This window comes from Oreochromis aureus, linkage group 7, assembly GCF_013358895.1.
Source record: "Oreochromis aureus strain Israel breed Guangdong linkage group 7, ZZ_aureus, whole genome shotgun sequence".
Taxonomy (NCBI): domain Eukaryota; kingdom Metazoa; phylum Chordata; class Actinopteri; order Cichliformes; family Cichlidae; genus Oreochromis; species Oreochromis aureus.
In genome coordinates, this window is record NC_052948.1 from 53,817,009 (window position 1) to 53,844,943 (window position 27,935).

The 27,935-nt window shown below is 39.9% G+C and overlaps 2 protein-coding genes across 4 annotated transcripts; one reads left to right on the forward strand and one right to left on the reverse strand.

Moving 5' to 3' along the window:
• Positions 1 to 1,874: 1,874 nt before the first annotated feature.
• On the reverse strand, positions 1,875 to 8,520 carry cops4 (COP9 constitutive photomorphogenic homolog subunit 4 (Arabidopsis)). Its single transcript, XM_031734365.2, has 10 exons — positions 8,360 to 8,520; positions 6,484 to 6,563; positions 6,233 to 6,384; positions 6,015 to 6,118; positions 5,769 to 5,922; positions 5,526 to 5,676; positions 5,234 to 5,404; positions 4,808 to 4,923; positions 4,574 to 4,658; positions 1,875 to 2,431 (listed from the first exon to the last, which is right to left on the reverse strand). The coding sequence occupies exons 1-10, from the start codon at positions 8,431 to 8,433 to the stop codon at positions 2,298 to 2,300; spliced, it is 1,221 nt and encodes a 406-aa protein (XP_031590225.1). The 5' UTR covers positions 8,434 to 8,520; the 3' UTR covers positions 1,875 to 2,297.
• Positions 8,521 to 11,881: 3,361 nt separating this feature from the next.
• lin54 (lin-54 DREAM MuvB core complex component) lies at positions 11,882 to 27,888 on the forward strand. Of its 3 annotated transcripts, none has more exons than XM_031734363.2 (14): positions 11,882 to 11,995; positions 13,966 to 14,738; positions 16,328 to 16,439; positions 16,581 to 16,711; positions 21,568 to 21,723; positions 22,900 to 23,092; positions 23,188 to 23,261; positions 23,346 to 23,543; positions 23,682 to 23,773; positions 23,953 to 24,024; positions 25,296 to 25,398; positions 25,490 to 25,627; positions 25,726 to 25,928; positions 26,824 to 27,888. In XM_031734363.2, exons 2-14 carry the CDS (start codon positions 13,995 to 13,997, stop codon positions 27,023 to 27,025), a joined length of 2,418 nt encoding a protein of 805 aa, XP_031590223.1. In that variant the 5' UTR covers positions 11,882 to 11,995; positions 13,966 to 13,994; the 3' UTR covers positions 27,026 to 27,888. The 3 variants fall into 3 exon arrangements, with proteins under 3 accessions (XP_031590223.1, XP_031590224.1, XP_039471445.1); XM_031734364.2 differs by lacking the exon at positions 11,882 to 11,995 and adding an exon at positions 12,081 to 13,397; XM_039615511.1 differs by lacking the exon at positions 11,882 to 11,995 and adding an exon at positions 13,316 to 13,457.
• The last annotated feature ends 47 nt before the right edge of the window (positions 27,889 to 27,935 follow it).

The following is a 27,935-nucleotide window of genomic DNA, read 5'->3' on the forward strand; positions in this document are numbered from 1 at the left end:
GAGTAATTTTGCAGTCATGTTCTTTTTAGATAGAAGAGTCTTTCTCCTGGCAACACTCCCAAACAAGTCATATGTATTCAGTCTTTTTGTTTAATAGTACTGTCATGAACTTTAGCATTCAATGTGCCTATAGAGTCTGAGATATAGAATACACAAAAAGAATACGCACTTTAACGTACCAAACCAGCAAGCTTCTGCTTTTATACAGGTGGTCAAACTGACTGATGATCAGTTCATCAGATACATTTGTTAAGCAGAACCTGGCTGCTACTTACCCTATGAAAAGAGTGAGAGTGCACTAAGGTTTTCACCACACACTGCTTCTGCATTTTAGCTTAATTTTTGTTAAATCAATAATGACACGGTATAATATGCCATTTTGTAGTTCATCTGAGGCCACACCAGGACACGCTGGAGAGATTATATCTTGGCTAGCATGGGAACGCCTTGGTGTTCCCTCAGATAAGCTAGAGGAGATGGCTAGAGTGAGGGTGGTCTGAGCTTCTCTGCTTAGGCTGTTGTGCCTGTGGCCCAGCCCCAGATAACCAGAAGAAAATAATTGGATGGATTGTTTTATCAAGACTGTTTGAGATCAGACTCTTTGACATCATCCCATACCAAAGGGAATCATAATGAATATCCCCAATCATAATGAATAATGAAATAAGACCTTTCTTTACAGTATTTTCAAACCTGTTGTAAATTTTGTTTCATGTGGCTCAGATGTAGGACAGGAGTTTCAACAGAAAATTAAAATATTATACTAACACAACAATGTCTGCAATATCTGATCTGCTTTATCAAGTTTATAAAATGTGAAATTAGCAATTTTCTATGGGGGAAAATCACCATAGAAAATGACCCATTTTGTCTATGATGTCAGTAATCTGCAAGGTGAGATTTTTTAACGGCACCGTGTCAGGGAAAAAAAAACAAACAATAAAGCAGAGTAAGCTTTAGGACAGGCCTACTATGTGGGTGTGCAGTATCATCTGACTCTTTGTTTGTAATGGCTAGATTTAAAAACAAAGACTTGTGCTTTAAAAATACGACTTCCCAAAGTCGACTCATCAGCAGCAGCATCTTGGAAATATGTCTGAAGGTTCTCAGTCTTCCAGGTCATCGTAGTCTAAGGAGCTTGGAAAGAAAAGTGTCTGGACTTCTTTAGGTTTCTTGAAGATGTTTCACTTCTCATCTGAGAAGCTTCTTCAGTTCTAAGAGCAATTGGTGGGGAGTCCCAGATTTTAAACCCCAAGAGGGTCATAGACCCCCTATTGAGCCCTACCTAATCACACGAGCCAAGGTTTGAAAACAGGTGTAGGTCACGATCACCCAGGGTTTTGGGTGAACCCATTGTGAAACCTAGCCCCACCCTATCGTGTAATTTACTGTCAAATGGCCCAAGATGTGAGTGGGCGTTAATGGATCTCAAAACTGGATTACAGATGGCAGGCAGTTGGTGTCGTAAGCCACAGCCTCTGTTCACCACCGTTGTCATTCTTTCCAGAATGCCAATGTTCACATTTTAGAAAGAGAGGACAGATGGCTTGAAAGAGGAGTGAAAGAAGCCATCTATGTCCATGGTGAACGACCATCTTTGAACAGAGGCGGTGGCCCCATGCTGCTTGGACTCTTTCAAATGTGGTAACCACTATACCATTGAACCACTATAAAACATATTTTTGTCTCATAAGCTGTCTGTATCATTCAGTACAACGATATCTACTCTTAAACTTTTGTTAAAATGCTTCCAGAACATGTATCCTAAGTAGAAAATTTTTACAGATGCTGAAAAGTGAACTCAAAGAGCATTTCATCAATTTGTTCTTCATATTTAAACTGTCAATGATAAAAAAGAAAAATCCACTAAGGCAGACAGTGACCTTGAATCAAACGATGATCCTGAGCAGTTTCTCTCAGCTCCGAGTTTAATACTCTGCTGAAATTCATTCAGTGTGGGCCAAGTGATAAATCAAGAAGTACTTGACAGATATAGCTGTATTATCAAGATAAAACCAGAATGTGTTTGTTGTGCGCATCTTATTTTTGACCCTATAACATGTCAACAATCTGAATATAATATCCAAATTTTTAACATGTAAACAACATGAAGTTACACCTGAATGTACAGTACAGCCCTATAAATACATGGATGCCACATCTCAAACAAGTCATGCTGGTACCAGAAGGATCTCCACAGTGCTTTACTACTTAAACTGCAGGTGTTTTTTTAATGTCTTTTTGGGGAGAAGCAAGACAAAACTTTCAGGGTGGGCTGACGGATCCTATTAGGAACACTACTGGGTCATCTGGGTTTCCATAGCCTGTGCGGCCCACTCTGGAGCAGCCTGACGGATCTTCTCTAGCAGGTTGTTGACTTGGAAACATAAAGACTGGATCTGTTTATCCCAGGTAGGAAGGGGTTCACGGGCTGCCAGAGACACAAGAAAAAAATTAGAAGGTGCATTTTCCTTTCAAAACAAAGACTGTTTGCATGTGAACCATGGTGAAAACCACGATACAATGTGGCCAATTAGCACCAGCTGAACACATTGAGATGATTAGGGGCTGCAGAGGGACGTAACAGTTCCCCTTTGGCCACAGGCCAACTATCTTTTTGTTAGTGCCACTGTCACAAACCCCTACAGAGAATAGAACAGAATAGCATAGAATAGAATAGAATAATCCTTTAATTGTCCAACAAGGGGAAATTTGGTTGTAACAGCAGCAGAATAAAAGCACATATTCAAACCGAACAGGACAAAGAACAGAAACACGCACAATTTTTACAGAAAAAAATATTTACATCATGGACAATAGTTATAAAAACAGAGCACTGTACAGTTATTAAGATTAAAGTACAGGTTTTTATATATTTAAAATGAGAAAAATAATGTGCAAGTTATAACAGTTGTTCGGTCGATTAGTGCAAATTACAGCGCTGATGTTAACATCTATGTTTGTTGGGAGCAGTTTTGATTGTACAGTCTGACAGCTGCAGGGAGGAAGGACCTGCGGAAATGCTCCTTCATGCATCCAGGATGCAGCAGTCTGCCACTGAAGGAGCTCTGCAGTTCAGCAACACTTAAATGCATGGGGTGGGAGACACCATCAGAGATGTTATTTTGGCCAGAGTCCTTCTGTCTCCCACCACCTGCACTGGATCCAGGGTGCATCCTAGAACAGAGCTGGCCTTCCTGATGAGTTTATCCTCTTACTCTCAGCTGTTGCTAAACTGCTGCTCCAACATACAACACATCATTCCTCACACCCATCAGCCTACACACTCACCCCACTCCTTAACCTTGCTTCAAAAACTCTTTCCCATAGCTTCATGATATGGCTCTTTAACTTTATGTCTCTATAGTTGCTACACCTCTGCACATTATCCTTGTTCTTAAAATGTGTCTGTGTATTTAATGTTAGTCAGCTCAATTTTGACCACTCCCACTGTGTGCTCTTAGATTTAGACTAGTCAACTAGTCTGTGTTTTATTCCTCCTGTTTAAATAAGTAGTAATTAATTCACCAGAAACACTGCTAGAGAAGAGATGGGTGTCTGTGATCGACTTGTGATCTTTTCAGGGTACACAATGCCTCTCACCGCATGACACATGTTATAGGACTGAACCATGTGATTCTAAAAGGGATCAGCAGTTAAGAAAGGATTAATGGGTGGTCTGAGATTCTCTTGTTAACCTCTAGTTAAGTTATACTCTAATACTGTTATCATAATGCCAAAAAAAGAATTGTTTTAAGTAATGGAAAATATTATTACTTAAGTGTTTAACTTACCTTTACTTAAAACTTACACTAATTTCTGTCCACTTATGTACGCAATTTATTATATCCAAGTAAATGTATTGTTTTATGTGAATACAGATAACAGTGATTCAGTTCATTCTGGCTAGAGTTAGAATCTCTTTCTTTCTAACCCATTGTGTCTGCACAGAGCTTTGGGGCAGCTACCTAAACCAGTGTCCTTATTCTGTAAATGCTGCAAAATAATGTAACAGGGATTAATGTAGCTAGTGCTACATTAATTTAGTGCACCACCCTCCTGCCACAGCAACACCTTTTCCGGCCACAGCTCTCCACAATAAGCAATGTTAGACAGTTGGAACATAGCAAAAAAAAAAACAAAAAAAAAAACTGATTGCACTTCTTCCTCTGATGTTGGGCAGTACATTGACTCACCATACCATCCTGAGGTAGATACTGGTATTACATGAAAGCCTGCTCTACTGTGGCTAAGGATTAGCTGTCAATTGTAAAAAAAAAAACAAAAAAAAAAAAAAACAAAACACACAGACTGACACAAATAGTTCTGGAATAATTTTACAGCAATTTTATCCATATCTTCTGTTTATAAAATCTGTTAATCTGTAATTTTTGATTTACAAAGAGTAAACAATGAGTTAGTATATAAATAATTATACATTTCAACTTTAAATTACTTTTATCAAGTGTTTTGGTTCCAAAAGATCTCATGCTCAAATCCTTATACCTATATAAACCTATATAAACCTATATAAAATTTGTAAAACACACAACTAAACAATTTCATCACTTACTTTCAAAATGTACAATGCCATCAATCTGGTCAATGAAACCATTCATACGTCCCTCCGTGATCATCTGAGAAGCAATCTTTTCAGCCTACAGACACAAAGCAGAAACTAGAGTTTGTGTGTACCACTATAGAAAACAGGCACTTATTATCAACAGTAGTTCAATAACTTCCCAATGAAGCATAAAACTAAAGTGGCTCTTATACCAGTTTAGCATTAATCCGATTCATATCTCACCTTTGCAGGGGGGATTTCCAGCAATGCTCCTAGCTCTTCAAAAGTGATGTTGTTGTAGAGTTTACTGGCAGATAGGAGGTTGTGTTCAATCACAGCTCTGTCAAGGATGCTGGAGCCTGAAACAGATCAGAGTTAAGAAAGGATAGGTGTTGTGTTGCAACACCTATCGTTCAAGTGTAGAGTGCCCCTCAAGCACCAGCATAAATGGTTACAGCCCTGTGCTGACCTCAGTTATCATGAGCAATGACCAAGTCAACTACAGCTTTGACATTATAGCTGCAGTTAAGAGTATGTCTAGAAAAATGTTTCACAGTACGAAGGGAGCACAAAACCAGAAAGAATATAAGCTAGTTCACCAACTGATTCAATGAGGGTGGAGAAAATAAGGATTTCTCTCACTGTGTAAAACCCAGTATCTCAGCTTACCATCTGCTGTGGTGGCTTTCTGATGAGGCATCAGCATGGCAGCAAACTCCTGCAGTTGGTTACCTCTGATGATGCGGTCCAGGTACATCTTCTCCAGGATACCATAAGCAGCCAGCTGCTGACAGCGCTCATCCTTAAAGAGAGTAGCCAACATACGGGAACGTTGCTGCCCTAAAACAAATTACACCATTTTTGGTTAAGAGTGTGAAAACCGCAAATCAGTAGTATGCCTTTATATGTTTTCCATTAGTTCTCATTACATTATTTCTGAAAATGTAACACCTGCTTATACCTGCAGAGGCCAATATGGTGCAGTTCAGAGCATGCTTCAGTGCCTCCAGGCGTTCACTTTCATGAACAATTGACTTATAAGACAGCTCGTTGTATCTTTGTGCAGCTTCAATAAACTTCCTTCTGAAGTCTAGTACTCTGGCATAGCACACCTAATGAGAGCAGCATAAGCACTTATCCACACAGCTTCACTAAAACAACAGATAAGACTATGTAACTATGAAATCACTAAGAGATCATGTACCTTATAGTGTATCTGTAGCTGTTCATTAGAGGACTCATTCTGAAGCAATGAGGCTCTGTTGATGTAGGCCTCTGCCTGAACCGGATCATCATCTTCTAAGTAAAGTCGGGCAATTTTCAGATATGTATCCAACTTATAGTCAACATTATATTGCCTGAAGGAGATATTTTAAAAAACAAACAAAAGAAACAGGGATTTAAAGAAACAATTACCATCAAGACTTGCGTGTGACAATAGTTTACTTACTTCTGTCCTGTTTCGAGGGGAATGCCAACTAAAACTTGGGCAGCATTTCTCCAGTCTCCCTCCTTTTCATAAATGGTCGCTAAGTGCTGTCTGATTGAGGCTACCTGAGGAGATGGAGGAACATTACTCAGTTAAGCACTGCAGTGACAATACTCAAGCTTAACTACCTGAATGGTTACCTCCATTTGCACTGCGTCAGAGAGCTGGAGCAAACTTACCTGTTCCTCGAAGGAAATGACCCTCGGCTGGATCTTTTCCAAGGTGAAGTGATACACTGCTTTTGCTGTGGCGTCAGGCAGGTTGGGCAGATGTGTGCAGAAATCAGTGAGCAGCTGTCTTGAAATGACGAGACTGACATTTTCATTGACCACTGCAAGAATGTAAAATATAATAGTAAGACATACTCCTGAAAAATGAACCAAGGACGAAGAATAAGCAGATATTACAGAAGAATACAGGCACACCATACTTGCTTCTACAAAGGCCTTCAAGGATTCCAGTTGATCAGCATCTGTAAACTGAATGGCCTTTTCCAGAATTTGTCGATATCTGCAAAAGATTTCACCGGTCAGAAACCTTCCAACTTTGCTGGTAAGTTTAAAATGTTTACATAGAAAATCGAAGGATTAAAACTTAAATATGAAACACAAATACATTTTAGCTTATTGGATGAAACCCAGTGTTTTCCCCACAGATTAACTTTACTTGGGCAAGGTATGGGCATGGCTGCCCAAGTGCATCTGTCAAATCTTTATCTTTATACATGTGATGCTACAATGAGCTCACTAAGGCTACAGAGCAGAACAAGGCCTGCTGACACCCAAATAATCTCCAGGATGATGTAACTGAAAGTCATTTGCAGTATAAGAGACTCACTGATGAAGCAGCCAATAATATTTATATTCATCAATATTGTTAAAGCACATCTAAGACCCTTCCTCACCAGAAACAGATTGTAAATCTGTGGGAGAAACTGCATAATCCCATGTATGCTGTATTCCCTTATGATATAACATATATATTATTATGAATTTAAAAAATAATTTAAAAAACCCTCTGACTGCTTGGTTGTAAAACTGCACCGTCATTTGTCAACTGCACCATCTAACAGACGTTGTGTCACAACCCTATAATAGTCTGCAATTAATATTTAATATTGTCGAACACTATGACAGAACATCACAGACACTATGATGACACTGTGACACAACTAAAATGTTGTAAATAAATAGCAAAATGTACAAACTGAGAAGTATGGACTTATTTTGTGAGAGGAAATTTTGAATTTATTATTTTGAAATGAGTACCAAAAAAAGTACCAAAATCGAAGGAAAAGTACCCAATCCATTCGGTAAATATCATTTCATAAATAAATCTGTAATCAACATGTCACTAAAGTGCTCTGAACATAACAGAACTATGCACATAAACACCAGTTCACATATAATTACAGCAATGAGTCTGTGGTCCCTTACTTAAGAGAAGTCGATGCATTTGATTGTGACTTCTGTGAAAAACAAGTGTATTTAAGCTTGAGTGAATTAAACCCCCCTTTAATAAACAGCTATTTAAATATTTCCATTTTAATTAACCATTAGCATATACTGTGGATAAAAATACAGTAAACACTTTCTTCTTATACAAACACGTATACAACAGGACCTAAAAGATACCTTTTAAATAGATTTATCACCTTTTGGACAATACTGACGAAAACTGAAATTGCAAAAGTAGACTTTACAGCACAGTTGTACTTGGATTGCATAGGTGTTCCTAATAAAGATGTTGTTTATAGGATGGTAAGAACGTACGCAAAGGGTGTCCTGGCAGTTTTCTAGTCAAGTATCACTTTGTTCAAACTGTATTTAAGCTATATTTAAGCTATTTTAAATTTGTTTATGTCTTATGCTTTTATGATTGTGTAAACTCCTTGCTTTTATGTTGCTTTTTACTCTACTGTGTACAGTGACCTTGAGTGTTTTGAAAGGCGCTTTCAAATAAAATGTATTATTATTATTATTATTATTATCTTGTGCTCTGCACCAAATGTGCAGCTAAAGAGCAGCAAGTTAGCTAGTTAGCTTGGATGATAAAATATACAGTTCTCATAATTATTTTACCAACAATTAATGTGGGTAGTCACTCCTTTTATGTTCCTTGCACTTTGGATAAAACCTAAAAGCAAACATTGACAGACTGATTGCGTTTCTATCTGGTTTATCTGGATGTATGGCTAATGCAGCTAACGTTAGCTTAGCTTTGTGCAGACCAGTATCTAGCTGCTAGCTAGCAGTTTCTGTTGCAGTTTTTAACGAGTGATGTTCTCCCTAACTAACGTTACATACTTGGCAGCAAGATCTTTATGAGATCCACTTGAGTTCATCAGTTGTGTAAGCTCCTGCCTCACTTCGGTCGCCATTGTAGCCTGCGTCGAAGTGTCAACACCGGTTTCCTCTGCCAAGACAGGGGAGAGCCTTCCGTCTGCAGTCAGAGCGCAGAGCTCGGCCAGGAAGTGACGCAGCCAGCCATGGGAGCGGAAGAGGGAAAAGAATGATTGTAATTATTTTAGGCCAGGCTTAAATGTTGATCTATTGTATTACATTTTTATTGTCTGAATTTTAAGTGATAATATATGTTTTTAAACAAAACTTGGTGAGTATTATAAACTTTCCCTATCCCTTTCCTGAAAACAATCATAGCTATATTTGGTTACATTTTTTCTGGTAATTTTGTGTTTTAACCTAAAAAAGGGTCAATCTATTTTTAACACTAGTATCATCTGAAATATGAGGGGCTTTCTTGTGTTTGCGCAATAAAATATTCTGTCTCACAGACATGCTGAACAACTACATTCTGTATTTAATGCCTCTAGGCTGGGCTGTTGTAAAGCATTATTATCAGGTTGTTCTAAAAGCTCCCTGAAAAGCCTTCAATTGATCCAGAATGCTACAGTAAAAGTACTGACGGGGACTAGCAAGGCTTTTTCTCGTTGACTGGCTCCCTGTTAAATCCAGAATCCCATTTAAATTCTACACCTCACATACAAGGTCTTGAATAATCAGGCCCTGTCTTATCTTAAAGATCTCATAATACCATATCACCCTAACAAAGCATTTCACACTCGAGTTACTGGCTTACTTGTGTTTCCTAGAGCATTTATAAGTAAAATGGAAGGTAGAGCCTTCAGCCTTCTTCTGAGAAACCAGCTACCAGATTGCATTCAGGAGACAGACACCCTCTCTACTTTTATGAATAACTTTTCTTCTTCACTTACTTCTTACTTTCTGTGTGTTTATACAGCACTTTACATATAATCATTAGTTACAGCTAATCTCTAGTAGACTTCCACAGCGTGTCTTTTGCCTTGTCTTTCTCTCTGCTCTCTTCTCTTTCCCCACACTCCAAACCAGTTGCAGTGGATGGCTGCCCCTGTACCCTCTGGCACATTCTTCCTGGTAAAAAAGAGTTTTTCCTTTCCACTGTTTCCAAGTGTTTGTTCTTGGGGATTCATTTGACTGTATGGGTTTTCTTTTTATTACTTTTTAAATGCTATGTAAATAAAATTGAATTGAGCTGACATTTTTGTCAAACCAGTCAAAAGTTTGTTTGTTTGTTTGTTTGTTTGTTTGTTTAAGTAAAATACAACTAAAATATATGGCCTAACTAAATAATGTTGGATAATAGTAATAGTAATAAAATACATATGACACCAGAGGTCAAGTTATATACAAGTGGTATCAGTTAAAAACTAAATATCTATAATCAACATCAGTCAAAAAGTATATAAGTATTACGCAAAATATATAAAGACATGCCTGATGTATCGACTTTTGTACAAGAAAAAGTCGGCACCATAAGAGCTCATTGACTATCAATTGGACCTCATGTCACTTATGATGAATCTCCAAAAGTTGAATCTGTTCATCTGGACGTAGCGTTTTGTGGGAGAAACGTTTCGTCACTCATCCAAGTGACTTCTTCAGTCTCAGCTGACTGCAGGTTTCCCCAAACCTTATAAACAGTACATATGCATAATGACTGAAACCAGCCCACTGAAGGAACAATGGGCTGTGAGGTCAGTTCCTTAATCATATCACGTACTACATTTCACAGATCACATTAACTCGGTGGACCGGCACATCAAATTCACCAGGGAGGATATGAAAAGTGGCAGGTTAGCCTTCTTAGACTGTGAGATTTCCATCAGTAATGGGGGACATCTAAAGGCTGACGTGTACCGTAAACCTACACAGATCAGTATCTAAGGTTTGACTCTCATCATCCACTGGAGCACAAACTGGGTGTCATCAGGACGCTACAACACAGAGCGAACACCATCCCCACAGACACAGCAGCCAGGGAGGCAGAAGAACAGCACATCAAGAAGGCCCTGAGTAAATGTGGTTATCCCAGCTGGACTTTTGTCAAAGCAGGAAAGGCACCTAAAGAAAGCTCCAGCCAATCCAGGAGAGAAGGACAACCACTGCCCAAGCGAAAACCTGTAGTGATCCCATATGTGTCAGGAGTATCGGAACAGTTGAGACGCATTTTTTCTAAACACCGGGTCTCTGTGGCTTTTAAACCCCAAAACACGCTGCGCCAAAAACTGGTCCACCCCAAGGATCAGGTCCCCCGACACAAACAGAGTAACATACTGTACGCTGTTAAGTGCCAGGAGGATTGTCAGGATTTATACATCGGGGAAACCAAACAACCTTTAGCGAAGCGGATGGCACAACACAGAAGAGCAACCTCATCAGGCCAGGACTCTGCAGTCTATTTACACCTACAGGCCAGTGGACACTCTTTCAATGATGAGGATGTACACATCCTGGACAGGGAGGAACGCTGGTTTGAGCGCGGAGTCAAGGAGGCCATTTACGTGAAGAGGGAAAGACCATCTCTGAATCGAGGAGGGGGCCTAAGGGTACATCTTTCGCCATCTTACAACGCTGTGATTGCAGCCATTCCCCAACTCAAAGTGAATGGTACTCATGGCCATTGATCAGTGTTCTTTGATCAGTGGGTTTTGGTCAGTGATTGTTGATCAATGGTCATGGGAATTTGCATAATTATGATTAAGGAACTGACCTCACAGCCCATTGTTCCTTCAGTGGGCTGGTTTCAGTCATTATGCAAATGTACTGTTTATTAGGTTTGGGGAAACCTGCAGTCAGCTGAGACTGAAGAAGTTACTTGGATGAGTGACGAAACGTTTCTCCCACAAAACGCTACGTCCAGATGATCAGATTCAACTTTTGGAGATTTACTTTCCTGGATGATTGAGAATGCATCAAGACTTATGATGAATGTACTGAAGAGACTACGCTGGCCTGCCTAAGACCTCAGGCGAAAACATCTCTTGACACTCTGTAGTATGCAAGCAGCTCGAATCTGGGAGTGAATCATGGCGTAATCTCCATGCTGAAGACAGTTTACTCCCATCTAGGCAGTAACAACTGCAGGGTGAAGTTTATCTTCTCTGATTTTCTGAAGTGCATTTCATGTGTTTTGCCACTGTTACTGTAAGAGAAACTACGGGACATGTAAGTAAACATGTCCACCACCTTATTATTTACTGACTGCCTGACAGTGGTACGTGAGACTGGGCACTTAGTGAGGCTGCTGGGTAGTGCTCTGTCAGATTTTGGTAATGTCCAGCACACGAGCTCCAAGGCTGACTGTGTTGTTTGTTTTTTATAAACTAATAAAAGTTTTTATTTTCCCAAAAAAAACTATAAAAAAGAAGAAGAAGAAGAAGAAGAAGAAGAAGCATTAAATAGTTTTGTAGAAACAGTCCTAACGTTGATAAAGCAATTGTGCTGTAGCTTTAAGTGTTACGTCAGTGTTTCGTATCGCGTGGAGGGCGTGGCCGGCCTGTGAAATGTCAGGGAGGAATGGCGCTCGGCGCGGTATTTTGAACAATCGTCTTTTCCTTTCCTCCCTTTATCTGGAAACGCTGCTTAGCTTAAAAATTTGGGGTAAGCATGACTATGCGTTGGCCCTTTCTAGGATTTAACACACTATATTCAACATAAAGACTCACACTAAAGAATGTATTCAATGTTGAGATATAATGTTGTGCTAGCTAGCTCGGGTTAGCAAGCTCAGCAAGTTTGCTAGTACAGTTGTCCTGCCCGCTGGGCTGTCTAGATGAGACTGCTGTTGCTGTCTTTGCTGCTGATGGTGATAATGATAACAATAACGATAACGATGTTTAAAGATAGACTCTGGTGAAAAAGCAGTATAATATTCCCAGGACTTGGTTCGGCAGAGTATTTTCAGCGCTTAAGGAAAGTTTCTCGTGCACAAAACAGGGACTTGGTGTAAATATCATGTGAGCCGGCCGCTAAGTTTACTTACTGCAACGGCAAATGAAAAGTAAAAGCTAAGTTAGCTGCACATCGAGTTTCATTTGACATACTGGCGAAACGTCTAAAGGATCATAGATATTTTTATATGTATGTAAAATATTAGAAGGCACAAGTCAGCAGTTCCATTTGCTGTTAGTTGTTTTCATATTACTTTAGCTGTTGACCCCGTAACATTCTTGGAATTTACGCTTTTCTGGTTCATTCTCAGACTATAACTCAGTCAAAATATGACTTTCTTGAGGTTAAACTAAAACATCATTTTGAACTGGTTAGGCCACGCTAACTCCAGCCCTAAAACACAGACTGTAAATGCTCTTAAGGAGATCTATAGTAGCAATCGCAATAATTGCATTGTGGAATTAAAATGTTGTATTTCCTCCTATGTCAAGTGACAGGAGAAATTAGTGAAAGCTAGCATTGTTTACGTTGTCAGAGTCTGCAGAGTTTTGTTGTTGTTGTTGTTTTTTGTTGTCTTTTTACTCGCCAGCAGCACCCTGTTAACATCAAGTCTTATCTTCAGCGATTGTTTAGTAATGCTTGTTTTGCAGTGAACTGTCAGTGTAAGTGTCTCTGCTTATTACCAGTATTTATAAACGCTTCCCCTCAGCATAGCTTAGCGTTAGCCGGGCAGCTAACTAAGCTGATGACGAGGTAAAAATGGCGGATCTTTCGAAATCCAACCCCGGCCTGAAATAGTAACGCAGCCAACAAAACAGCTTGTCGCTTTTTTTCCTCGCTCTTTGCCCCAGTCAGGACCACTTCTGGGCATTTTTAAAATAAACGAGTGCAACTCAGCACAGTTTTCTTTTGATGGCTTTCATCTGGGGACGTGAAGAGATTCAGCTCAGTCAGCTCTGCGTGTGAATGTGGTATGGAGTGGGTAGGGTTCATATGTGCGTTTCGGTGGATTAATGTTGAGTAGAGTGCAGCAGGACAAAGATACGGCAGAGATGATCGTTGCGGCCTAGCATCAGCTGTCTGCTTCAGTCAAAATCAGCACAAGTCAAACGTTAGTCATGCCCACCTCTTTATTTATTACACCTCACGTAATTACTGAAGTGATTTACAGGTAAAGTTATGACAATCTGGCACTTCTACTGCACCAACATGGCTAGCTCGCTAGCTTGAACTATCTTGCTCTATATTCTCAGCACAGCTTTTAGCTGTCTGTCTGTATTATAATCCAGTTATGTATATTGTATAAATGAGTAGAGGAATACATTTTTAAATGAATTGCAAACACTGTTGACTGCAATTAAATGCAACAGCTCTCTAAAATGATGAATGTATATCCTCAGAATTTTAAAATTGTATTATCTTTGTCTGTCTCTCCCTGTTCATGGTGCATCTAGTGCAGTAAATGTAAGCTTCTAGGTCTTTCAAATAATATAAAAGTGATCAAATACAACAGAAAACCCTCCTGCCTAATAGCCAATAAAACAGATTTGACCTGCTGGAGTTTGAACATGTGTGCCTGTATTATAAGTTAAGCTGACAGTGGTGTTAATGTTGTGGCTTACTGGTGTTTTTGATGTATTTTGCAATGACAATTAAAGTTAATTGTATTGTTCTTTCAGGATTAACAGAAAGCTGAGAGTTTGCAAGCATGGATGTAGTGTCACCAGAGCTCAACAGCCTCCTCCCTGATGAGATCATGGATACTGAGGATATAGAGGATGTTCCTCACTCTCAACCTGGCACCACTGGAGTCCACTCAGAGCCCAGTGATGATGCATCGGTCCCAATGGAAACTGATACACCCATGGCTTCAGAGAACGTGAGCCTATGTTCAGATGCCGCTTTAACCGAACCCACTCAGGCTATGACCACCTCCACGGCCACAGACTCCATGCTTAGTGCCAGCCCCAGAAGTCCGCCTCCTGTCTCAAATTCCAGCACATCGTCTCCTCTTCTTACTATCAAACCAGGCTTGGCTACTTCGACAGCCACAACCAAAACCACAGACAGTGTTACTGGAACTAGTGTGACTACAAGTGGATTACAGAAGCTCACAACTCCATTTACAATCTCTCCTGCAAATCGCCAGATTATTCTCAATAAGGTGGCCTCTCAAGCCTCAGAAGCAGCAAAGTCTGCAGGTAATCCACCTCAGGTCATCAAGCAGGATGGACAGAAACTTTTGGTTACAGCTATAGGAAAATCAGGGCAGCCTATAGTGCTTCAGTTACCCCACACAGGCAGCAAGCCTGGTGTTTCACAGACTGCCGGGGACACCAAGTCTCAAGCTCCGCAGTTTAAAGTGGTGACTATAGGTGGGAGGTCAGACCTGAAGCCAGTGGTGGGCAACCAGGTGACCACATTACAGACCCAGCAGCTGAAGACTGTCCAGGTAACAATGACCTTTTGTATTATTAATACATTTTTACAAAAATATTGCTTGTCATGTTCCACATGTTACTGTTAAATTAAATATATTTACTACTGTAAATGATTGCGTCAATATCAATTGAACATACTGTGTACAAAGGTTTTCAAGCTATTAGATAAGATCTGCTTTGACCTTGATCTAGGCTGCCAGTAAATGTAAGCTAACAACAGTGTACTGACTAAGTACAGTTTTGTGTTTCAGAGAAGATGGAGTGGGACTGTGTCTCAGTAACCAGTAGAACCACTAGGAATCTAGTGTGGAACTATAACGCACATAGCTCAATTCAATATTATTTATACAAATCCAGTCACCTCAAGGGACTTTATATTGCAAGTTAAAGGCTTCTACAGCATTGGTGAGAGAATCCTGATGACATGATGATCACTTAGCACATGACGATGGTAGAGTAGAAAGTCTTTTTCTGAATAGAAGGAACCTGCTGGTAGAACCAGGCTCATGGAAAGCCTAACATGGGCTGTGACTGGTTGGGAGATGAAGGGAAGAGAAGGTAGAAAAAATGAGCATAGAGAGACAACCACTTTGGTGAAGATTAAGAGGTTCAGCCATGTAGTTTGAATGTTGAATGTAAAGATTCCTTGGTGTTTATATTTGTAATTCCAGGGTATTTCCTGTATTTTTTTGTTAGGATCTGGTTAAAACCTCTTGGGAGGGGGTGGGATTTGTCTGACTCATAAAGTACAGATGTAACAGGTTTACATTACAGGTTACAAACAAATTGATAAATCTGCCCATTCAACTGTTCTTCGCCTGTCTGGATGTTGTTTAAATGAGCAGTTCTCATATTTGGATTAAAAATTGTTACCAGTGACTGCTTCACTCTGTGTATAAGGGCTAGAGCAAGCATATACACTCGGGCATGTTTGTTTGGGAGTTTTTATCCTCTTAAATAATTTTAAAATTTGTAGGGGAACAAATACACTCACTCTCAGGGTTTAGATGAACATTATTAGTGCGCTATTTATTAACAAGACTAAAATAATATTTTTGTCTAAAATCGTAGCTCAGAGGAGAAGGAAAGGTACATGCTCTTGTTATCCTACATGTAGGAGAATGATTGCAATAATTTACCCCCAGTAAGATATTCAGATTTAAATATGTTTTAAAAAAAAAGCCACTGGTGTAACTGTGAAAGGAATACCTCAGCTGGCGTGTCTGGCTGCAAAAAGTCATGTTGAAGAAGTGCTGATATTGTGTGTACATTGAAAAAAAGTGTCATAATTTCACAGTTGGTATATCAGAGCACTAACAAAGAATTGTCTTAATACTGCACATTGACCAGCTCAGTATGTAATCTTACTATATCACTGACCTTTTTCCCTACGAATATAAATTCAGTTATCACCCTCATAAATCCAGTATCAATTAAGTTGTACAACCAGAGATCAGGTATCAACATCAGTATCAGTAAATGAAAATGCAACAGAGCTGACCAAGCTAGGACACACCAGTAGCTGTCAACTGCACTAAGAGGCAATGTTTGGATATTGAAATGAATATGTTTAAACATTTCTGGCTAATTGTCTTCTCAGATTGCCAAGAAGACACCAGCATCCTCAGCTGCACCAATCAAGTTTATCATCACAAAAACTGTTAACAGCAAAGGTATAAGTCCCCAGACATCAGTGCCTCCTGTGATCACAGGTAAGTCTGAGTAATAACTTTTTGAGGCTATTTTTTGTTTCAGTTTTTAAATAATTATCAAACCACATAGTTTATTGCAGTTTGTTTTCTAATTATGTTGTAATTAGCTTTGTCATTAAACCTTGCACTGTTTGTTCATAGGACGGGTTCTGACCCAGAGTTCACCAGTGATGCCCCCGAGGACCATTACTCTCTCTGAGCCCCACAACACTAATTTACAAAGTATCCCTGGCAAAAAGATTGCCATTTCCCCTCTGAAGACTCCCAGCAAGGTGATATTATATTTTTCTATATTTACTTTAACTGAATATGATCAAGTGGCTAGAGACTAAAACTAATAAGTCTATAGTATAATTGTCACATAATTACAAGGTTTAACCTGTTACTGCAGGTAAAGCACAAATGTAATAAATCACCTCGAAACCCCCTGCAATGTTTACTCAAAAATGTTTGGAATCACAATGATATAATAATGGTACTTTGATCAGAGAAGGATGTTTGCTAGCCATTCTTCTTTAAGGGCTTATCTGTTTCACTCAGTTTAATTGAGAACCAAAGACCTTAGTGTAACACGCTTTTCAAAAAATTAAAACATTTAAGAACACTTTGCAAACACATCAGACTCAACTGGAAAAAAAAAAATCATGCTGATATCTAGTGCTGGGCGATATGACGATATATATCGTGTGGACGATAGAAAAGTGTCTATCGTGCCATTTGTCTTCTATCGTTTCTATCGTTTCTAACCCTAATTTTATAAATTATTACATAAAATATATCATTAACCCTTTACAACCAGTCGGAGCAGGCACACTTTGTTTTGCCTAACTATTTTTAAATCCCTGTAGAACTGGAACCACGTAAGGTAGCGCAATAATTTTTTTTTGCATATGAAACCGTAGGAGTTGTACTTACATCTTATTCCATTAGCTTGTCCTAAGTCACGGTTTCCTTCCACAAATAGCTTTGCAAAAATTGCATAAAAAGCACTTCCAGCAACAAAAACATAATATTCCAGACTTGCAGCAACAAAAACAATATTCCAGAGACACGCTTTGCCGATCCGATCAGCTGTTCATAACACTTCCTACGTTGGAATATAAGTCAGCACGAACTATCGCATGTCCGCCATTACCTGTCCGAAACCGGAAGTGACGTCATTTTCGCGGAAAATGTAGTTTTTAAGAGTCATGTTTGACTTTATGCTTTTCTGTATCGTTTCTGGGATGCTTAGAAGTCAAATGACACTGTTGGAAATGTTTGATGCACATGCTGTTTTTTTGCAAATTTGCATTATAATATTTATTTTCATTTTTCCTGTAGTATATAAAAATTAGTGTAACTCAAAAATAAAACTATGAAGACACTCAAAATAAATTTCTCGTGATTGGAAACTATTTTGTGCAACTTTTTTGTATTTACAGTTTTGAGGGATAAACCTCCTAAATTTCTCTAACTAGAAATATATGTTAAAAAAAACAAAACAAAAACAATTTTCAATTTTTTTGTAGTTTATTGCACTTTTTTGCAATTTATGTAGTTACTATGGACTTAATGCATACATATTATTACAATTTGGGCTATAACGGTTGTATTGATGTATGGCAACTTGAAATGCTCCCACAAATGGCACTACATCATGTAAAATGTAAAGATAAGCTGTGGCGGACTTGGTTCTATGGTAGGTCTTAAAGGGTTAAATAGCCTGTGGCAAATATTAGTGTTGTCTTCTCACTATACATACTCTTAACTTTATGCAAGAGAAAATAAAGTATAAAAAAATGATATTTTTCGCAAAGAAACAGCGTCTTGTGGTTTTGTGACATTGTGCTGCTTTACGTGCACCCGGATTTGCGACATGCTTTACGGTAACTCAAAACAAAGTTTTGAGTTACCTGGTTAAAACCTGTAAACTCGCTGTTTACAGACCACAGGTCAGGTGGTATATCGTGATATATATCGTTATCGTGATATAAAATAATTCATATTGTGAGAAATATTTTTTCCATATCGCCCAGCACTACCTATATCTATATCGATATGGACTGGATAATGTGTTAGGAATGGAAGGTCCACATCATTTAATGGAAATGAAAATTTTCATCCTCCAGATGGCTGAATTCAAAGACGCCCTGAAACACAGGTAGAGAGTATTTTGTATGGGCCCTTACATGCTCGCATTCATGCCTGACAACATTGAGGAATTAACCATAATGAGACGATAGATGGTGTACTGGGGGATATCTTCTTAGATGTGAACCAGTGCATCACTGAGCTCCTGGAAAATCTCAGGTGCAACTTGGCAACATCGGATGGACAGAAACATAATGTCCCAGAGATGTTCTATTGAATTCAGGCGAGAATGGGGTCCAGTTAATGGTATCAGTTCCTTCCAGAAACTCCCTATATACATTTGACACATGAGGCGCAAGGGTATGGTCTGACAGTGGGTCTGAGGATTTTGTCCCAGTATGTAATCACACTCAGGGTGTGAGGTCTGTGCGTCCCTCCATTCCTTCTCAGACCATCACTGGGCCACTACCAAACTATGCTGAATGACATTATTGGCAGCAGAATGCTCTCCATGGCTTCTCCAGACCCTTTCACATCTGTGACATGAGCTCAGGGTGTTCTCACTTGTGAAAAGCACAGGATGCCAGTGCTGGACCTGCCAATTCTGGTATTCTATGGCAGTCGGGCTTCATGATGCCAGGAAGAGAGCACAGAGGCAGAGTAACTGCCTGTCTCCTGGAGTCTCCTCCATGCTCTTGAGACTATGGTGGGGGATGTAGCAAACTTTCTAGACTCCAGGTATCCCCTCATGTGAAACTGGCCCTAACCAAATGCAAAACTAGTGAAAAAACAGTCAGAAAAGATGAGGAGGGAAAAAATGTCAGTGGCCTCCATCCAATTTGGTTGCACATGTGACCTAATTTCTCAATGGTGCGAGTAGAAAAAATCCTAGGTCGCACCGGCGTGACCAGCCGTTTGAGTTAAAAAAAAAAAAAAAAAAAAAGGCTTTGCAACTCTGAAAGTCTCCGTGTGGTCAACAACAGACACATTATGCTCATATCGTGGTTTAAACCAATCAGAGAGAGAGATACTCAGTCAGAGGCGGGACCTCTCTGATATTCCTGTAGGCTTACATTTGAAAGTGCAGGCAGATAGAGAGAGGCGCGTAGCCTAGGCCTGATAGTGGATGTAGCTGTGGGTAATGAGAAAAGATGAAAAGAAAGATTGATAACTTTTTCGTGAAGTTAAGGCCTGATCCGTTGAAATTCATAGCCAGTGCTCTGACAACTTCTCAGGTTATGTCTAACACTTGTCCAGAGACGGCATCAGATTATGAGCCACATATGATCGACTTCTGAGCCGGAGCCTTTTAATTTAGATTTTCTTTTTATTTAATATATCTTCAAATGTTTTAAGTTTAAATTTTAGATCAGTGTAGCACTTTACCCTTAGAGATAGGGTGAGAGGTTCGGCCATCCGGGAGGGGCTCAGAGTAGAGCCGCTGCTCCTCCACATCGAAAGGAGCCAGTTGAGGTGGTTCGGGCATCTGACAAGGATGCCTCCTGGGCGCCTCCTGGGTGAGGTGTTCGGGCATGTCCCACCGGGAGGAGGCCCAGGGGCAGACCCAGGACACGCTGGAGAGATTATATCTCGGCTGGCCTGGGAACGCCTTTGGTGTTCCCCGGATAAGCTGGAGGAGGTGGCTGGGGAGAGGGAGGTCTGGGCTTCTCTGCTTAGGCTGCTGCCCCCGCGACCCGGCCTCGGATAAAGCGGATGAAGATGGATGGATGGATGGATGTAGCACTTTAAGCACAAACACTTTTTCGATAACTTATCTGTCTTTTAGAACTGTGCTCCAAATAAAGTTGTTAGTTAATCATTTACAAATCAATATTGTCTGAATGGACAGCAATTAAAAAAAAAAAAAAAAAAAAGTGAACATGTAAAACTGCGGTGTTAAGCAATGTCGTTGAAAAGGTTGGGTGAACCTAACTTTTGTGCTGGTTCACCCAAAAAAAAAGTTAGGCGCACCAATGCAACCATGGCAAAAAGTTAGTCTAGAGCCCTGGGGTATTATCGTCACCCTGCTGGGCAGGTGGGTGGCATGGACACCTACATTTGTGAATGGGATAACGTAGACACTTCAAGTTGATACTATAGGTGTATGTACTAAAAATCTCAGAAGAGTTCGAATCTCAGTGACTTTGACCTTGAGGTCATAGGTAAAGTTTTATGAAAATCTTGTGACTGCGTTAACTGAAGAATAAAATGACGTAGGATTTTGAAATTGATCCCATAGGTGTGTCTGCTAGGAAGCTGAGGGGTAGCATTGGTGGTTGGGCCGATACAGTTATTTAAAAAAACAATTTGATTATCTTTGTTTTTTGGAAATGTAGTTATTAAAAAATGCAGCAGATGTATTGTAAAGCTCTTTATCACACTCTTTGAATATTTAGACGGCCCACAACGGATTGATGTGTCACAGTACATAAACATCAGCCTCTGGCACTAGTAATCATCATCGTATTTGCAGACAGGACTTTGTATTGTATTGTATTGTATTGTATTATATTATATTATATTATATTATATTATATTATATTATATTATATTATATTATATTATATTATATTATATTATATTATATTTAGTGCTGTCAGCGTTAATCTCGATAAAATGACGTTAGCGCCATAACCGCATTAATGCGGCAAATCTCCGTTAGCGAGTTAACACGGATCGCCCGGTACGTGGAGCTGGACGGCGCTAACGCGTTAACGAGCTAACCGCGCTAACGCGTTAATGCTGTGTAGCCCCATGCACGGAGCGATTCACGATAACTCGCTAATGGAGATTTGCCGCGTTAATGCGGTTATGGCGTTAACATCATTTTAACGAGATTAACGCTGACAGCACTAATTATATTAGATATTTCTTTCACCCCTACTAATTAATGAATATCTATACGTAGTGTTTTGCAATTGACTTGTTATAGAATGTTGGTTTATGTGACATTCCTGTTACCACACATAATGGCAGCTATATTGCCATCCAACTAGGGTCTTTGTTTAATCAGGTGACATTTTCACAGCTCATACTGCTTGTCTGTTCCTGCCAGGTGACTGTGGTGTCTGTGGCTTCCCCGACCTCCAGTGCTTCTCAGAAGTCTGTAGCACTGCCTGTGAATGTAGCACTTGGCCAGCAGATCCTTACAGTCCAGCAGTCAACATCTGTATCTCCAGTCAAGGTGGCCACTAGCCAATCAACAACGCAGGTAACATGAAAGCACAGAACAGTCAGTTGTAGTTGATGCCATCTGATCTGAGGGGAAAAAAGGAATTTGAAAAGAAAAGTATTCACCTTGTTTATGTGCATAAGTGTCATTTCAGCTCAGTATGAGAGACAAGGAGTTGCTGCATACTGCTGTAATGTGCAGTCATGCTAGTTTCCTCCCTTTTCCTCCTCTCTTCTTTCTTTGCTCTTGAGTGCACCTCATTTTACTGCTACACACAAACAGGCCGCATTTAGAATTGAGCTGACAGGAAGCAGGTGAAGTGGGAGACAACTCACTGTTACTGCAAGTGCAGTTTAAAAAAATAGAACAAAAAACCCCCAAACTTCCAAATAAGCATTACACTGATGAATGAAAACAAACATGGAGCAAACATACAGTTGAAAGCTGTGAAAAGATAAAAATAGAGTGAAATGGCTTCTTCTGTGCTATGTTAGCTCTTGAAATAATAATTGCTGCTGTGAAGTGAACACAGAAAGGGCAATTCAGAAACCCCTATGAGTGAAACTGAGGAGGGTGCCCGAAGGTGAGCGGCTGTACATTGGAGTTTTTCCTGGTGGATGATCCCGGTTTTTCGCACTGCAAGTTCTAGAGAAACTGAATTTTCTTCTTTGTATATAAAACAATAAGTTGTGCAGTTGTTTTTGTTAAACTGACTGCATTGCTAAAGCCATGGCCATCTGATGCAGAATATGCAGGACAGACAGTGTCATGTTTATCTCAGTGTGCTATGTGGGACACCAATGATGATGACTTACCTCACATATAAATTTTACCTCCATAGCAATATACATTTTTGCCAGAAATGAAATGGTTTTGTAAGATAGAAAGATAATTAATACTCAAAACAATTAAATGTTTTCATGTGACCACATGCCACAACTATGATATAAGATTGTTTTTATGCATTTTACATGTATAACAATGGATCAGCATTTGGGGAGCTTAATCCTGGCCTGCAAAAAAGAAACTGAAGTACACTTTGAAGATTGTATTGCCAGAAATGTGTAAAACGGGCAGCTCTTAACAAACTACTTTCAGGTTGAGGTTCTCTGGTTTTTGTTGTTGTTGTTGTTGGTGGTTGTTTTGTTTTTTTAAATTTTCTCTTCTATTACTGGCTTCAGTCTGTTTCTCCTTTTTGTATGTGAATGTTTTCAGAACATTAAACCTGTGGCTGTTGGAGGAGTGGGAGGTTCCCAGTTTAAAACGATCATACCCCTGGCCACCCAGCCCAACGTGCAGCAGATCCAGGTGCCTGGCAGCAGGTTCCACTACGTTCGCCTCGTCACAGCAACGACAGCGAGCAGCACAGGACAGCCCAGTGGTCCCAGTACCAGCTCTATACAGACAGGTGACCTATGAAGTTGTTTTGTTTCCTCTGCTAACAAATACAGGCAGCACTTAGTAATTGCGCTGTACCAACTTGTGATGGTGCTTATTCCACAGCTAAACCCATGGTGGTCAGTACAGCAGCAGTCAGGATGTCTGTCCCAGTTGTCCCAGCACAGACCATGAAACAGGTAAGCTGGGTATCCAAGTTCATTCAAACAGAACTTTCTCTGAAATGTCCCTTGAGCTGCATTCATGGTTTTTATTCCCCATAGGTGGCACCTAAGCCCTTAACATCAGGACCACAAGTAGTAACCACCACTCAGACTCAGCAACGTTTGATCATGCCTGCCACTCCACTCCCCCAAATCCAGCCCAACTTCACCAACCTCCCTCCAGGCACCGTCCTGACACCAGCTCCAGGAGGAGGGAATGTGGGTTACGCGGTTGTGCCAGCACAATATGTCACACAGGTTAGCGAATGATCTTTGTGTGCTTTTTGGTTTGAAGGGTTTTTATGTTTTGGTTTTTTTTTTTGTTTCTTTGTTTTTAATAGATGCATTTCTTTTTCCTGAGTGAGTTTCAATATTGTGTTTCTGCCTTTCTCATAGATCCAGCAGCCACCATTTGTGACGCTTGCCAGCAGCTCTAGTTTTTCTGCATCCACTGGTATCCAGACTCAGGCCAGATTGCCTCTTAATGGGTAAGAAAGAGCAGAAGCCATCTTACTATAACTTTTGTTTTTATATATATTGCATTGATAGACCAACTAAATGATATCTGTTCTATTTAAAAAGATGTTTACTTTAATATTAAAGTGATTTTCTTCATTTGTTCTCCTGACTGTCTATAGTTTAATCTAATTAATGTTCATTGGTTCAGTTTGTCAGCAGCAGAAACAACCTCAAGACCAAGAAAACCATGTAACTGCACCAAGTCACAGTGCCTTAAACTGTAAGTGTAACTGTCATTAATAATGTTTATACATTCGATAAATCCAGGTGAAGCTCAATAATTAATGCATGTTTGTATGCAAACTATATGTTTGTAATTTCAGCTGAATATTTTGTAAAGTCATCTGTTACATTATATTTTAGCTTTTCGTCTGTGAGTCAGAAAAAACAAACAATTCAAGTTCCTGTTTACGCTCCATAAATATTGATGCATATTTTTAATATTGTAAATATTTTTTAGCTCATCTGGCAGAGGGACAAGTCTCCTTTTTTAAAAAAACATTAAGACAAAAGTTCAGTGCACTTGAGCTTAAATTGATTTGTTGGTCAAAGTAGGGCTGGGTTTTTATTAATGAACCTGTAGAAGGATTATCAGTTGCCTGCAGCTGCTTTTGTCTCCAGATTGCTCAGGTTCTCTAACCTGGTATGCTTTTAGTACTTTGTGACAGTTGGCTTTTTGCATTGGCTCTCTGTTCCAGCTGCTGTGTAGGTCTCCTGAGGCTCACAAGCCCACTGCCACTTGTGGCTAGCTGTGCCCCTACCTGCACCCACAGCCATCTTACAGTGGAGGCCAAAGGCTGGCAGGGAATCACGTGTGCCCTTCCAAAATGAGATTTAGGGTCATAAACACCCCATGGTGTTTTTGACCCTCATTATATTTAAAGTTAAATAAAATCTCAGTTCAGTGACTTTATTGTGTTTACTTTAAGGAATAGTTATTGTTCATAATATAGATAACAATAATCTTCTCATACACAAATGCCTAGGTAAAACTATAAATTCATGACCCTTATTTCCAGGAAATCAAAGAACAACTTTGCTATGAAATCGCCATGGTAAATGATAAATGGACTGGTTTTTATTTAGTGCTTTTATACTCTGCTTGAGGACCCAAAGTGCTTTATACAACATGCCTAATTCACCCTTTCACACAAGCACTTCTTTCTACACCTAAGTGCTCTCTGATGTGTTTCTTATTAACACTTGGAGCATAACTTGGGGTTCAGTATCTTGCCTAAGGATACTTTGGCATGCAGACTGGAGCAGCAAGAGATTTAACAACCAAACTTCCAATTAGCTGAGCTGGTAATGGCTAGTTTTAAAAAGTCCTAATACAGTATTATTTTGCGGTGGAAACCATCTTTCCTTTTTATCAGAGTTTAGGAAGCACTGAGAGACTTAATGTTGCTGAATCACATTACAGTTGACGTGGTTTTAATAAATGGTGTTTTTTTGTTTTGTTTGTTTGTTTGTTTGTTTGCCTTCCTGTAGCTACTGTGACTGTTTTGCAAATGGAGAGTTCTGCAATAACTGTAACTGCAATAACTGCTTCAATAACCTGGAACATGAAACTGAACGTCTCAAAGCTATAAAGGTGAGGCAGAAGTCCACTTTCAGAATTCTGTTTTTGGGCTGAACTGCATCCTGTCTGACCCATAAATCACTGCACAAACGTGTTTTCACAGACTTGTTTGGACCGAAATCCAGAGGCCTTTAAACCTAAAATTGGTAAAGGCAAGGAGGGAGAGTCGGACCGTCGACACAGCAAGGGCTGCAACTGCAAACGCTCAGGCTGCCTGAAGAACTACTGCGAGTGCTACGAGGTAAGCTCTCCAGTTTTCATTTTTTTACAGATGGCATCACCTCCATTCATTCTTCTCTTATTGGCATTTATTTCCTTAATTTTTGTTTCTCTTCACAGGCGAAGATCATGTGTTCGTCCATTTGTAAATGCATCGGCTGCAAAAATTTTGAGGAGAGCCCGGAGAGGAAGACGCTAATGCATTTGGCAGATGCAGCAGAAGTGAGAGTTCAGCAACAAACGGCAGCCAAGACCAAACTATCCTCACAGATCTCAGATTTGCTCATGCGGACGACGCCTGTGATTTCAAGTGGAAGTGGCAGGTACCTGAAACACAGTTCACACTTTTTTCTAGATAAAATCACATTTGCGAGGAGCTTCTTTTACAGTAAACATATGATGTGTACTTTTGTAGAATCTTTAGATAAAGAATGTTGCACAAGTAAGGGCTGCAGGAGATTGACTGACAGATTGGTGCAAGATCTGCAGTGATGCGGACGCAGTACCGCAAGAATGAGATTATGGAAATGATCTTCCAGTGAAGGGTGGCTGGACACTCCTTTAGAGAGAGGGTGAGGAGCTCAGTCATTTGGGAGGGACTCAGACTGGAGTTGCATCTTTTGATGGCTTATGAAGGCCTTTATGTCACCCTGCAAGAAGTGTCCAGGAAGAGGGAGGTTTGGGTGAATCTGGATCCTGATACTCAGGAGAGATGAATGAATAAAGCACTTATCTTTTATTTCATTTAAACAATAATGGCTACATCCCAGATACATTGTAAGGAACAAGTCTTCTTTTCTTGCAAAGACCAACTTATGTCTAGGGATGCACCCATTCAACTTTTCAGTTCCAGTGCTTGAACTTAACCCTGGGCACCAAACCAATACCAGTGTTAAATTAATAAGCTGTATAGCAGAAGACACTCAGAATCTCTGTTGTCTGCAATGCATCATCAAACTTGACCTAAACTACCTAAACTTTAAAACTTTAAGTAGAGATGTATGTGCTTTCAGAAATGGTGCAAAATGTGTGCGTTTCCTGTACAAGCTGCAGGAGTGTCAGCACATCTATATGAAGCTATTGGGGGGGAGGGGTCATTAAAACTCACCTGTGTCTGATTGACATAGAGTCTCCACGATCCATCTGCTTACTACTGGTGAGACCAGATAATGATGGCTTTGTTGTCAATACTTAGACTTTTGTTTTGCTTTCCCCCAGGCTCCCATATACGTTTGTAACAAAGGAAGTGCTTGAAGCAACGTGCGAGTGTCTGCTGGAGCAGGCCAAAAAAGCAGAACAGACTCACCAGCCTCAAGTCGAGGCAGAGAGGATGATTCTGGAGGAGTTTGGACACTGCCTCATGAGGATAATCAGCTCGGCAGGGAAAGCCAAATCAGACTGTGCCTCCATCAACTGCTAGGCCGAGGCCTGTAAAGGCTCTCCACCCTCTAACCCTCCTACCAGCTGTGGAGGCTAAGAGCATGGATTACTTTTTGCACTCTGTCCTAGACCCCCAGGGTTTCTGGCCTGCAGGGGAACAGGTTGTCTCCTTCATCAAAAGGCAGAACAATGAACTGAAGGCAGGCAGATCCCACCCCACCCTCCCACCCCCCGCCTTAGCCAAGCTGAGGCCAGCTGGAATAATAAAAAACATGGAGCAGTTGTTTGCACTGTTCACCTATGCTAACAGAAGGAGAAATGGACTGGCTTTGAAGATGTTACCATACTTGTCCACCTGAGTGTGATGCACACAAATGACTGAACAGGAATACAAATGTTCTTTCACTTGATTTTCTTTCGTTTTTTTTCCCCCATTTTTTTTTATTTTTTTTTTTACAAATTTCCCTTCCAAACCTCTATCAAATGTTTCCTTCACATTTGCTGTTTTTCTTTGAGGTTTGTTTTGAGGTTTAAAAAAATGCCTGTAATTTTATGTAATCCGTATATTTGTGCTTTCAGTAGACAAAAAAAGAATATGTATCTTTTGATATTTATTTTCACAGGTATTTGTAATCATTGTCAGCGCTAATATTGTGTGGCTTAAAATGCTACAACATGTTAATTATTAACCAAGGCTAGGCTAAATTGTTTTAATGAGAAATAAGTAGATGCAATCTTTGGTTTTATCCTAAATCCAAGTGTAAGATGAATGCATACACACACACAGAGTACAGAATAGTTGTAACTTGGTTACACTGACAGAGGTTCACATTTCTCCTGGTGCTGTTTTGTTTTCTTAGTTACATGCTTACTGTACATTAAAAACCAATTACACCCACGTGACTTGTTTGGTGTTCTTTCAGATGTCTGGACATGATAGCCTAAGTGTT